The 13053-nt window shown below is 43.7% G+C and overlaps 1 protein-coding gene across 1 annotated transcript in view; it reads left to right on the top strand.

Moving 5' to 3' along the window:
- The window catches only part of GABBR2 (gamma-aminobutyric acid type B receptor subunit 2), a 350397-nt gene that overhangs the window by 242541 nt on the left and 94803 nt on the right, over positions 1–13053 (top strand). The window contains exon 8 of the mRNA XM_023534233.1: positions 6486–6546. Within this exon, the coding sequence (XP_023390001.1) occupies positions 6486–6546 (61 nt within the window). The remainder of the gene's footprint in view (positions 1–6485; positions 6547–13053) is intronic.

Raw genomic sequence — 13053 nt, 5'->3', positions numbered from 1 at the left:
TCACTCAGGCTTCTTCAGGTTGCGAGAAAGACATAGTTCCAATGACCTTTGATGGCAGGTATCTTAGGTGGGGTTATCTAGGAAACTGATTCCGAGACAGACTCACATACAGAGGTTTATCAGGGAGCCATCTCAGGAACAAAACTGAAGCGGGATCAAGCAGAGGGACAAGTTGGAATGTGATACAGCTGCAATCATGGCCTCGGCCACCCCGTGGGAACCTCTGGATCCCATGGTCCTTCACAATTGTCCTGAATTGAGGTTCAGCGGGGCAAGAACTGTGTCCCTTCACATTGACCATTGGATGTAGGCTGGCATAACCAAGAAAGGTATAACCTTGATTGACATGGCTCTCTGGATGCAGGGCAAGGTGCTGGCAGCTGAGGAGTCGAGTGCCTCCATCCTGATGGGGGTGTCTGACGGCACATCCAGGGCCCAGAAGGGCAGAGTAGAGTGGAGGTCCTCTGCTGCAGAGGCCACGGTTCTCAGCCACCCTAGCAGAGCACTCTGAGCTGGTGAGAGAAGGAATCTAGCCACCACCCTAGCCTCAGGCACTGCTACCTTACACCTGTATTATCGGCTGCCACACCCTCCAGTTTCTCTGCTTCCTTGTTTGCCAAGTTACCATCCATTCTCTCTATCTAATAGCCAGAGCAATCTCCTCAAATATCAACTCAGTTCATGGTACTTATTTGTGTAACTTCCCTACCTGGAGGCTCTTGGCTGCACTCCAGAGCCCTGTCAGGGCCTCCTCCGGGTCAAATGTGATCCGGCCCCATTTAGCGCCCCACTCCTTCGCTGTGCCCCACCCAAGGGCCTTTGCCCTACCCTGGCTTTTCCCTTTGCCTGGAGTATCTCCCTCTTGCCATGCAGGCCTCAGCTCTTCTATCTCCTCTGCAGTGAGGTCTTTCCTGACTATGCAGTAGATTCGCTCCCCTCACACAGCCACTCCCTTTTTATTTTCTTAACAGCACTCTTCACTAACTGAAATTATCTAATTCATTCATTGACAAATTTGTTTTGTCTGTTCCTCCTAATCAAATATACAGCTCTCCAGGAGCAAGAATCAGCACTAAGAAGAGTAACCAGCCCAGGGTGGTAAATATTTGTGGATGTCCACCTTCTAATATGGAGGACACCTACTGGGCAGAATTTCATGAAAATCCTCTGATAGTGTGTGGTATTCCTCATGTCCAGTCCTATCAAGGCTGGCTTGGCAGTGACGGTGGTCCTATCCAGTCAGCCACGGCCAGGGTAGCAAAGCTGGCTTCCTGGGTCAAACCCAGGTCCAGTGGTAACTCCTTCAGGAAGCAATGACATGACATATCTTCTTCAGAAGGGGGCTTCACAGAGTCTCCTGGCTTCTTCTCTGGTGCAGCCCCTCAGTATGGTCGGTTACCCATCCGTGTGTGCATCATGACCCGACAGATACACAACCCATGGTAGAGCACACAGTGGGGTTCGGGAACTCAGTCAGCTGGGGGCTGATGTTTCAGAAAGGTGAGGACACCTTGGATAAAAGCCCCACAGTTTCCCACTTTGCCAGATGAAATCACATAATGTGTGCAATCTCTTCTCAAGGACTGAAAAATTTCCTGGTGCTTAAAATCATTTTTATTTCAGCTATTAAATGTTTTTAAATAAAAGTTATTACTGCCGTTTACTGAGTGCCTACAGCAGACCAGGTGCTATGGTAGGTCCATAAGTCAGGTGTTCAGAAACTTGCCTCAGATGCTGGCCTTCTTCCCCTAGGTTACCTGAGAAATTAAAGAGCGGGGAGGAGCCACTGTTAGTAAAAATAATGATTATGAGTGAAATAAAATATGAAAGGTCTTACTTCAAAGATGGACTAATTAGTTTTGTTTAAAAAGAAAAAGGGGAGGCGGGAGTAAAGGGAGATTTTTTCTCATCCTCACCCCGTTATCTCCTTCATTCTGTCCAAGCTTTGAATACTATTCTTTTTAATTTAACTAATAAGGATTCTGCAGAATTTGTCCACATTAGAAGTCTTTGGAATTCTTCAAAGCTTGGCAGGAAATGGGTGAATTCATTAGAGTCTGACCTTTGTCAAGCAAAGAAATGTCCTATTTGTGGACCATGTCTGCATCTTTCCTACCCATGCAGAGTGGTCCATTTGCATAAAAGTGATCCTTTTGGAAGATGTTCTATGTTTTTCAATCATCCCTAGAAATAAAATCACAGCTCCTGTGTCACCTTACACTGAAGTGTTTTCACACGCCAGAGAATTGCTTACCGTCACCTAAATATAGAATTCGGTGGGTGTTAGTTTCAAACTGATACTACTCACAGCTGTCTTCAGAATTTCAAAAAGGTGTCAAAGTGGCCTTAGAAGGTGTTTCTTGTTCTGAGAACAGGTTGAGTGAGTCTCTGTGCCAAAAGCCACACGCCTCAGACTTTGAGTTTCCACCAAGGGAAGACGCTTTTTGGCACTTTCTCCTCAGAACTGAGTGGAATCTGAACGTCTGTGCTATTACCTGCTTTTACCTAAGTGCATAACTATGAGAGTAAGGCAGTGTACCTTTAAGATTATTTTTTCCCCTAATTTCACATTAATGGAAATATAGGGAGGAATTTAATTCTGGATCAGAAACAACATGCTATAGTGAAATAGCATGAGTATTAAAATCAAACTCAGAGTTGAATTCCAGCAGCCTCACCTACAATGGCCTTATATCGAGCATATAGCCTCTCTTGGACTCAGTTTCTTGATCTGTAAAATCAAGATTATCCCCCTTTCCACTCAAGCTTGTCATAAGATTCATTGATATAACTGTGTCGATTTCCTTGCATGTTTGCAGAATTTTAGGTGGACCATAAATTGGCAAGAGAGACCACACCCCTTCTTTACGTTCCCCGTGTATTCAGCTCAGCATATGGGAAGCCTGGTATCAGCCAGCAGGGCAGATGTAGCAGATGATACTGTCTTTAACCCCTAGGGTCCCTAATGAGGGTTGTTCAGCTGCCTGTGACACTAGTCAGGTCTCGCTGGCTCAAGAAGCTTAATTTTGTACTGAATCATAGCCCCATTATAATTGGGGGCTGATGTCACCACTCAGAAAGAACTTATAAAAACATTCTCTGTCCTTAATAAGAAATACTAACTGACCTCCAGCCCTTTTTGGTCTTCAAGCCAAACAGCCTCAGCAAAGCCACACTTCTTTATGGGAAGGTCACAGGAGCATAGTCAAGGCCAGGCTACACCGGCCTCACCTCTGTCTGTCTAGCACCCTGGGAGACCTTGTCCCAGAATGACACAGGACACGCGGGTGTTTAATAAATAGCCATGATGATAACGATGATGCATATCTCGGCTTTAATTCACATGTATTAGTTCCATTATTGATTTAGTGGAGGTCCTCTGCTGCAGAGGCCACGGTTCTCAGCCACCCTAGCAGAGCACTCTGAGCTGGTGAGAGAAGGAATCTAGCCACCACCCTAGCCTCAGGCACTGCTACCTTACACCTGTATTATCGGCTGCCACACCCTCCAGTTTCTCTGCTTCCTTGTTTGCCAAGTTACCATCCATTCTCTCTATCTAATAGCCAGAGCAATCTCCTCAAATATCAACTCAGTTCATGGTACTTATTTGTGTAACTTCCCTACCTGGAGGCTCTTGGCTGCACTCCAGAGCCCTGTCAGGGCCTCCTCCGGGTCAAATGTGATCCGGCCCCACTTAGCGCCCCACTCCTTCGCTGTGCCCCACCCAAGGGCCTTTGCCCTACCCTGGCTTTTCCCTTTGCCTGGAGTATCTCCCTCTTGCCATGCAGGCCTCAGCTCTTCTATCTCCTCTGCAGTGAGGTCTTTCCTGACTATGCAGTAGATTCGCTCCCCTCACACAGCCACTCCCTTTTTATTTTCTTAACAGCACTCTTCACTAACTGAAATTATCTAATTCATTCATTGACAAATTTGTTTTGTCTGTTCCTCCTAATCAAATATACAGCTCTCCAGGAGCAAGAATCAGCACTAAGAAGAGTAACCAGCCCAGGGTGGTAAATATTTGTGGATGTCCACCTTCTAATATGGAGGACACCTACTGGGCAGAATTTCATGAAAATCCTCTGATAGTGTGTGGTATTCCTCATGTCCAGTCCTATCAAGGCTGGCTTGGCAGTGACGGTGGTCCTATCCAGTCAGCCACGGCCAGGGTAGCAAAGCTGGCTTCCTGGGTCAAACCCAGGTCCAGTGGTAACTCCTTCAGGAAGCAATGACATGACATATCTTCTTCAGAAGGGGGCTTCACAGAGTCTCCTGGCTTCTTCTCTGGTGCAGCCCCTCAGTATGGTCGGTTACCCATCCGTGTGTGCATCATGACCCGACAGATACACAACCCATGGTAGAGCACACAGTGGGGTTCGGGAACTCAGTCAGCTGGGGGCTGATGTTTCAGAAAGGTGAGGACACCTTGGATAAAAGCCCCACAGTTTCCCACTTTGCCAGATGAAATCACATAATGTGTGCAATCTCTTCTCAAGGACTGAAAAATTTCCTGGTGCTTAAAATCATTTTTATTTCAGCTATTAAATGTTTTTAAATAAAAGTTATTACTGCCGTTTACTGAGTGCCTACAGCAGACCAGGTGCTATGGTAGGTCCATAAGTCAGGTGTTCAGAAACTTGCCTCAGATGCTGGCCTTCTTCCCCTAGGTTACCTGAGAAATTAAAGAGCGGGGAGGAGCCACTGTTAGTAAAAATAATGATTATGAGTGAAATAAAATATGAAAGGTCTTACTTCAAAGATGGACTAATTAGTTTTGTTTAAAAAGAAAAAGGGGAGGCGGGAGTAAAGGGAGATTTTTTCTCATCCTCACCCCGTTATCTCCTTCATTCTGTCCAAGCTTTGAATACTATTCTTTTTAATTTAACTAATAAGGATTCTGCAGAATTTGTCCACATTAGAAGTCTTTGGAATTCTTCAAAGCTTGGCAGGAAATGGGTGAATTCATTAGAGTCTGACCTTTGTCAAGCAAAGAAATGTCCTATTTGTGGACCATGTCTGCATCTTTCCTACCCATGCAGAGTGGTCCATTTGCATAAAAGTGATCCTTTTGGAAGATGTTCTATGTTTTTCAATCATCCCTAGAAATAAAATCACAGCTCCTGTGTCACCTTACACTGAAGTGTTTTCACACGCCAGAGAATTGCTTACCGTCACCTAAATATAGAATTCGGTGGGTGTTAGTTTCAAACTGATACTACTCACAGCTGTCTTCAGAATTTCAAAAAGGTGTCAAAGTGGCCTTAGAAGGTGTTTCTTGTTCTGAGAACAGGTTGAGTGAGTCTCTGTGCCAAAAGCCACACGCCTCAGACTTTGAGTTTCCACCAAGGGAAGACGCTTTTTGGCACTTTCTCCTCAGAACTGAGTGGAATCTGAACGTCTGTGCTATTACCTGCTTTTACCTAAGTGCATAACTATGAGAGTAAGGCAGTGTACCTTTAAGATTATTTTTTCCCCTAATTTCACATTAATGGAAATATAGGGAGGAATTTAATTCTGGATCAGAAACAACATGCTATAGTGAAATAGCATGAGTATTAAAATCAAACTCAGAGTTGAATTCCAGCAGCCTCACCTACAATGGCCTTATATCGAGCATATAGCCTCTCTTGGACTCAGTTTCTTGATCTGTAAAATCAAGATTATCCCCCTTTCCACTCAAGCTTGTCATAAGATTCATTGATATAACTGTGTCGATTTCCTTGCATGTTTGCAGAATTTTAGGTGGACCATAAATTGGCAAGAGAGACCACACCCCTTCTTTACGTTCCCCGTGTATTCAGCTCAGCATATGGGAAGCCTGGTATCAGCCAGCAGGGCAGATGAAGCAGATGATACTGTCTTTAACCCCTAGGGTCCCTAATGAGGGTTGTTCAGCTGCCTGTGACACTAGTCAGGTCTCGCTGGCTCAAGAAGCTTAATTTTGTACTGAATCATAGCCCCATTATAATTGGGGGCTGATGTCACCACTCAGAAAGAACTTATAAAAACATTCTCTGTCCTTAATAAGAAATACTAACTGACCTCCAGCCCTTTTTGGTCTTCAAGCCAAACAGCCTCAGCAAAGCCACACTTCTTTATGGGAAGGTCACAGGAGCATAGTCAAGGCCAGGCTACACCGGCCTCACCTCTGTCTGTCTAGCACCCTGGGAGACCTTGTCCCAGAATGACACAGGACACGCGGGTGTTTAATAAATAGCCATGATGATAACGATGATGCATATCTCGGCTTTAATTCACATGTATTAGTTCCATTATTGATTTTATGCTCCTCAAATTAACCAGATAAAGTCACAACCAGTATAAAAACATTAGTTTAATTTTGCATCTGTGGTCTAGTGGGAGTCTATTTTTTCTCCAATATTAATAATTACATTGTATAATTAATGAATTTCAGTTGAGATCAGTAGCGTCTGGGCTAATATGGCATTTCTCTTTTGTTCTTGTTTGTTTTGTTTTGTTTTTAGGGTCAAGTTGTGTTCCGGAATGGGGAGAGAATGGGGACCATTAAATTTACTCAATTTCAAGGTAGGCTGTTTGATGCTTGTTCCTTCTTTTAAGTTGATGAAGTCTGTATTCAGGGATGTTGTGTTTATACAATAAAATACATCAAAACAAATGGAAATATGATGTTCCAAATAAGAGAAATCAAAGTCAATAGAAAAACTTCTCTGTGAAAACATCAGTTTCAACTAATTCAGAATATTTTTTCCCAACTGCATTACTTCTCAGGCCTATTCAGTCTTCCACATGACTCCAAAAGCCTCGTGAAAGTATAGGGGTATATGGCAGTTAAGTTCTGAGAAACCTTGCATTATTTTAGTTTTTGATTATAGAAATTTTCAAAGACTCTACAGTTGGGAGAATAGCATAGGGAAGCCATCTACCCATCATCCAGCTTCAACCATTATCAACATTTTGCCAATCTTGCTTTGTTTTGACTCATCCTATCACCTCCCCTTTTTTTTTTTTTTTGCTGTAATGTTTTAAAGCAGCTCCCAGACATTATCTCATTTCAATCTCTAAATACTGCAGTATGCATTTCTAGTAGATAAAGACTTTTAAAAACATAACCACAACACTATTATTGCACCTAAAACGTATAACAATTCTTAATATCCTTTCATTCCCAGTCATGTTGGTTCTCCAATTATCTCAAAAATGTCTCCACAGTTGGTTTGTTGGGGAATCCACACAAGGTCCACTCTTTGCATCTGGTTAATGCGTCTCTATAGTTTCTTTAAATCTATAGTCAGCCCACACACACTATTTACAGGCCATTTATTCGTTTAGAGGCCAGGTCATTTGTTGGATTTTTCTGCTATGAGAGTTGGAAAGGGCCTCAGAAATCATCCAGACCAAGCTTCTCATTCAATAAGGAGGAAACAGAGGCCCAGCGAGGAGCAATGGCTTGTCGGTGCCCACAGGGCATCCATGAGGAGCAGGGCTGGACATTCCTCCAGACAGACACCTCACTTCAGCGCAGTATGGTCATTAGCAGGATTGTGAACCAATGATCAATGTTATCCAATATGTCAATGTTGACATAGTCATCAATGCAGTGTTTCTCAGCATCTGGATGTTTCTGAAAGTCATGCCTTCCTTCTATGTCAACTCACTTCGAGCAGATCCCAGAGTCATCCAGGGGAAAGCAAGAAATGAAATCGAGTTACTCAGAGTCATTCAGACTAATCCTCACCGGATTCAGATCAATCAGGAGAGGTGTTCTTGGGTACTATCGTTCCGTAATGCAGTCTTGTAGATTTACCCATTTGTCTTCCCATGGCAGGTAATTGAAACGCATGTCAGCTCTCTGGAGTGCACAAAAGATGTAATTTTAGGCAAACGTAATTATTTTCCCATTTGTTAAGTCTTACTTCTTCATTGGTTGAACAAAGTAAGCATCTTGGCAAAGATACTTACTTTTTTTTTTCTTTTGAGTGATTGCAACTAAATTCTCTTGTCACATTTCCAGTTCTCAAATTATATCATTCTAGGAGAATATTTTGTAAAATATTGATTGGCCAATCACAGCTACAAATGCATGCCAATTTTATTGCCTTTTTTTTTTTCAATGTTAAGATTAGACACCAACTCCAATGACTGATTTTAGGCATTTATAAGGAAAGCAACATAGCAAATAGTAGTTCAGAGATAAGTTTGACCCACCTGAGCTCAAGTCGCTATAGAACATCAGGCAAGTAAGTGACTTCGCCTCTGTGAGCCTCGATGTCTCCATCTGTCAAATAAGAATATAATCCTACCTACCTTAAGATGTGGAAAGAACTAGGTAAGATAAACAGAGAAATATGAATATGTGCATATATTTCTTGCCCAGCAGGTAATAGCAGCTATGATTAGCACTTTGTCAAGAATTATGACACTTCTGGGGCAAATCCAGATTCTCTTGGTGTGTTGAAACCCTCAGATGCCTTTCTGACTGCCTACCTCCGTAGCTGCTCCTTACACTTAATGATATGTAAGATGTCTAATGGAGCAGGGCCTTAGAGATGATCTCATCCCACTACTTCATGATATAAATGAGGAAACTGAGGCCCAGGGAAGGGAAGTATTCCCCCAGGGACACACAGCTGATTAGTGCCACTGCCGGCTTACACACACACCTACGCCTGAGTGTTCTCCCTTCGCCACGTTTGTGTCCAGCTTTTATTGACTGTCAGAGCTGGACCTGGCAGATACTCCTGTTTACATGTTTTTAAAACAGACATTGATCCTGTTGACAGAGGGATGTTGTGCTCAGGGCATGTTCTCATCAGCACAATAGTTATCCAAATTCATAGGGTCTCAGATGTGCCTTGTCTGCCAGGATAGAGGGGGATTGAATTATTGAATAAGCTAAGATGAAAGGGCTCCTGGTTATCATCTCATTTTACAGAAGGCAAACTGAGGTCCAGACAGGAAAACGGCCTTGCGTGGGATGGGCCCTGACTCACTGTGGGATACTGAGTTCATACTTTCTCTTCTCTGGGCTCATGATTTCCCTCTCAAAGAGGCTGGTCCAGACTCTGTCTTCTGGGACCTTGCAGGAATTTACCCAGAGTGTGGGTCTGCCCCCATACCCTGAGGTTACCAGCTCCTAAATTGCCTCACGCCATTCACCTTGAAAAAGGCTTCTAATGGGGTCACCATGTTGCTGTCTGCCATGCCCTCCCCTGCCCCCCCTACCTCTCTCTCTGTGTTTCTCTCTCCCTTGTCTCCTGCCCTCTTATTTAGAGGGGACAGTGGGCAGCAGAGCTCACAACAGAGCTGATTCACAAGCAGCCAGCCACAGCAGTGGGGTCTTTGCAAGATCTGCTCCTGGGCGAGTCACTTTATCTCCCTAAGCTTTAGTCTTCTCCTCTGGACAATGGGATGCACTAATGCCAGCCCTGTCTGCCTCCTGGTGCTGGTTTAAGGGCCAAATGAGTTTTTGCTCTATAAACTCTCTAGTGCTGGGAAGCTAGTCACATTGCTAGCTTGCTGCCTGACTCCTGGCAGGCTCTTGATAAATGCTTACTGAATTTGTTAGTGATAAGGCTTGTGGAAATTTAAGACTATCTTCATTTATACATGGTTTCCCGCAATTTAAGTCAAAGCAGAATGTTTGGTAAATAACAGTTAGCCTTGACAACAGAAATGTAAACTGAAGCTAATTCACAATGGTGGCCATTGTTTTTCCAGGCTGGGGACTATCTTTTTCTCAAACTTAAGAGTGCTAGATAAACAGAATTATTCTAAAATAATGTGCCAGAACTAACCCCATAGTCCCTCTTGAGACTGAAGCATTTTGAATCCAGAGAGGTTTCAGAACCCTAAGAATGGTCTTTCTCACTCCCAGTTTCCTTCCACTTACTCCACTTCGAAGGGTTCCCAGAGCCCTTACCTCCATCAGGGCAATCCTGGAGGGTAGGTATGGTAGATGCAATCAGTGGCCTGAGCAGCCACAGTTCCAGAAAAAGCATCTTATTAAAAGCATTTGCAACTCTCCCCTGTGCAAGGAGCAGGTCAGATGTCCAGGGAATTAACACTTTCCGGGGGCAGCCCTGAGCCAGGGGTGGATGAGAAGTGGAGAATAAATTCCCCTTGGGTAGAAATTCCCAAGAATTCAAGGTATGTTCTACTCTGTCCCTAGATGTCAGCTGAGGGCTTCCCAAAAACCTGCTCACAAATACACCTTGTACTAGCTCCTTTCCCTTCTCTGTCTCACCTTTCTGCATCCCTGCCAGTGTGTCCTAGGATCACCTCCCAAATAAATTACATACATTCTTACCCTTGTCTTAGGTGCTCTTCTCATCATGGTGGTAGGTACAGCAGGTAATAGCATTCCATTGACCAGGCACCTTGGGTATAGTGGGGCTAGCCTAAACCCCTTTCAACTCCAAGTTCAGAGCACCTCCCCCATGCCATCACTGACTTCCACTAAACCACGTGTCGATAAGGATGAATGCTAGGGAATTGGCTTTTTTTTTTTCCTTAAGAGAAGAAAGAATCCATGTTACTGCTGAAGTCTAAACATGGCTCAGAATTTGCAGCAGGGAAGGAAGTTGAGTGAAGCCATGATTAGAGCCTTGTTTATGCTGTTCTTCGTGAAATCTCAGCATCTGTGCTCTAACTCACCGTCCCTGCCTTCATTAGGCCTGTTTGTAAGAATCTCGGTGAATGATGATGTGCTCGAATTTCACACTGCTTCTGTGCAACATAATGGACTCAGACTTTGGAGTTTTATATTTTAGCACCTGATTCAAAGGGATGGGGTCTTCTATCACTCTAACAACATAATTGTCATTCAGAACGTACCTAGTGAAATATAGTCTTCTCCTTCCCATTTGCAGACAGACATTAATTACCGTTTGGTCTTCGCGGTACCAGATACAGTTCTATTCAGTACGAATTTCCTGAGCATCTGGCCAAGCGCTCTACCAAGTTCTCTGGGGGAAGCCACATTGAATAAATGATGGTCCCTGCCCCCTCCCCTACAGGGGCCTCATAATCTCTCTGACTGAGTGCCAGTGCCTATGAAAGCAAGAAGATAATTTCCCAGAACCTACTAGAAAACTTTCGAAGCAAGTTTGACCCTATTTGAGACTCTTAAGGCTGATTTTTAATATCCTTTTCCTCTGTCAAGGTGCATGTTGTAGTTCACTTCACCAAGCCTTAGGTCTGGAAAGGACAGTTTGTCGACTGCCACTCAACTTGAGTGGAGACATAGTCCACCAAACTTCAGGATACACAGGCAGGGAGGTGGGTCGGCATGAATGGAAGGACATATGTCAGTGTGGGTTCTTTCAGACTGAGAGCCTGACCTTGACCGTGGCACCTCCCAGCCCTCATGATCCAGGTCTTACCTTTCAGAAGATGGCTTATAAGGCAGAATTATTTAACAGACCCTGTATTTCACTGAGCCTTTGATTCTCCATGTTGAAGGGAGCCCTAACTCTCTTTTATGGCATTACCTCTGCTTGAATGCCTCCAGTGATGGAGAACTCATCTTCTATCGTGTAGAAAGTATATGAGCTTTGAAGCAGGCATGTCTAATTGTTACTAGCTAGGCACTGTGGTTTAATTTCTCTGAGCCATCATTTTACCATTTATTTAAAAATAGTAAAATGAAAGGTGATCGTTTTCCTTGCCTTGAGAGCAATGATGAGAATTCAATGTCATGCTGTGAATGTTCCTGGCTTGGTGACTGTCACAGAGAAGGATCATGGCAGCTGTTGGCTTTTTTCTCCTCTCTTGGGCACTTTTGACAATTATCCCAGATTTATCTTCTTCCAGAATTTATTGAGTAAAGTACAATCTTGCTTCCTTAGGACACACTTCACACACCATACAATGTTATATAATTGGTCTATGAAAGCCCCTTTTGTTCATTTGTTTATACTCTTATTTCCCTCATTTATTTTCACACCTCACTCCCACCTCTCCCAATGAAAGGCAAACGTTCTAAATGTTTAATGCATATGTGTATTTGTATGTGTCCTTACAAAATGTATATTACTGCTTTGTGTGTGTGTACTGAATTTATGTCAATACAACTGGATTACATATCTCTTCTGTTTCTTTTTTTTTTCTACTCAGTGTTTTGTTTTTTAAGAGGCCTCCATGATGCTATGTGTACACCTAGACTGTGGCTTTCACTGCTCATTCCATGGGGCGCACCTGCCGTGCACCCATCCCCTCTCTCAGTCACAGACATCCAGGTCACCTCAACTCCCTGCCTCCACAAATAATGAGGGTCCTTGTACATATCTCCTTATGAACCCAACTGGGCACTTCTTTAGTACAAATGCTCAGGAGCAGAATTGTTGGGTCAGAAGGTGTGTGAACACTGAACATGCCGAAAATGTGCCAAATGGCTCTCTCAGTGCCCATGCCACCTCCACTCCACTGGCATGAGATTCCTGTGTCCCCACCTTCCACCAATACTCAGTGTCCCCAGCTCTCTCATTTTTGCCAGTCTAAAGGTATAGCGTGATATATTATGATATTAAATATCATTTCTCTGATTATTAATGAGTTTGGGCTTGTTCGACATTTGTTAATGGTCTGTTATGATCTTTTGATCCCATTTATTTCGAAGGTACTATCTTTTTCTTACTGGTTTGCAAAAGTTTCTTATACAATCTAGATATCAGTCCCTTGCTGGCTTTAGGCTTTGCAAGTATTTGGACATTTGTCTGCAAACCTAAGTCCTTGTTGAACAGAAGTTCTTAATTTTGATGTTTGGTTTTTTTGTTTTGTTTTTTTTTTTGCGGGGAGGCGGGGGCGGGGGGGTGGTCCTATGGTTTGGGATTTTGAAGTTTCTCAACAATCATTTCCTGGCACCTGCATGCCAGGCGCTGGCTGGGCACAGGAGGTGCTGAAATGGGTGAGACACAACCCCTTTTCTCAGCAAGCCCCTGGACCAGTAGAGAGCAGACATAGGATCCCAACTGAGTGTGACATGTAAGAAGGGCTTTCAGAGCAGGGGCATTTGGCTCCACTTAGTCTAAGAAGGCTAGAAGATGCCACTTTGGAGAGGTGGCATCCGAGTTG

Source organism: Pteropus vampyrus, unplaced genomic scaffold (genome assembly GCF_000151845.1).
Source record: "Pteropus vampyrus isolate Shadow unplaced genomic scaffold, Pvam_2.0 Scaffold123, whole genome shotgun sequence".
In the NCBI taxonomy this organism is placed as follows: Eukaryota; Metazoa; Chordata; class Mammalia; order Chiroptera; family Pteropodidae; genus Pteropus; species Pteropus vampyrus.
This window is presented reverse-complemented; position numbering and strand designations above follow the sequence as displayed.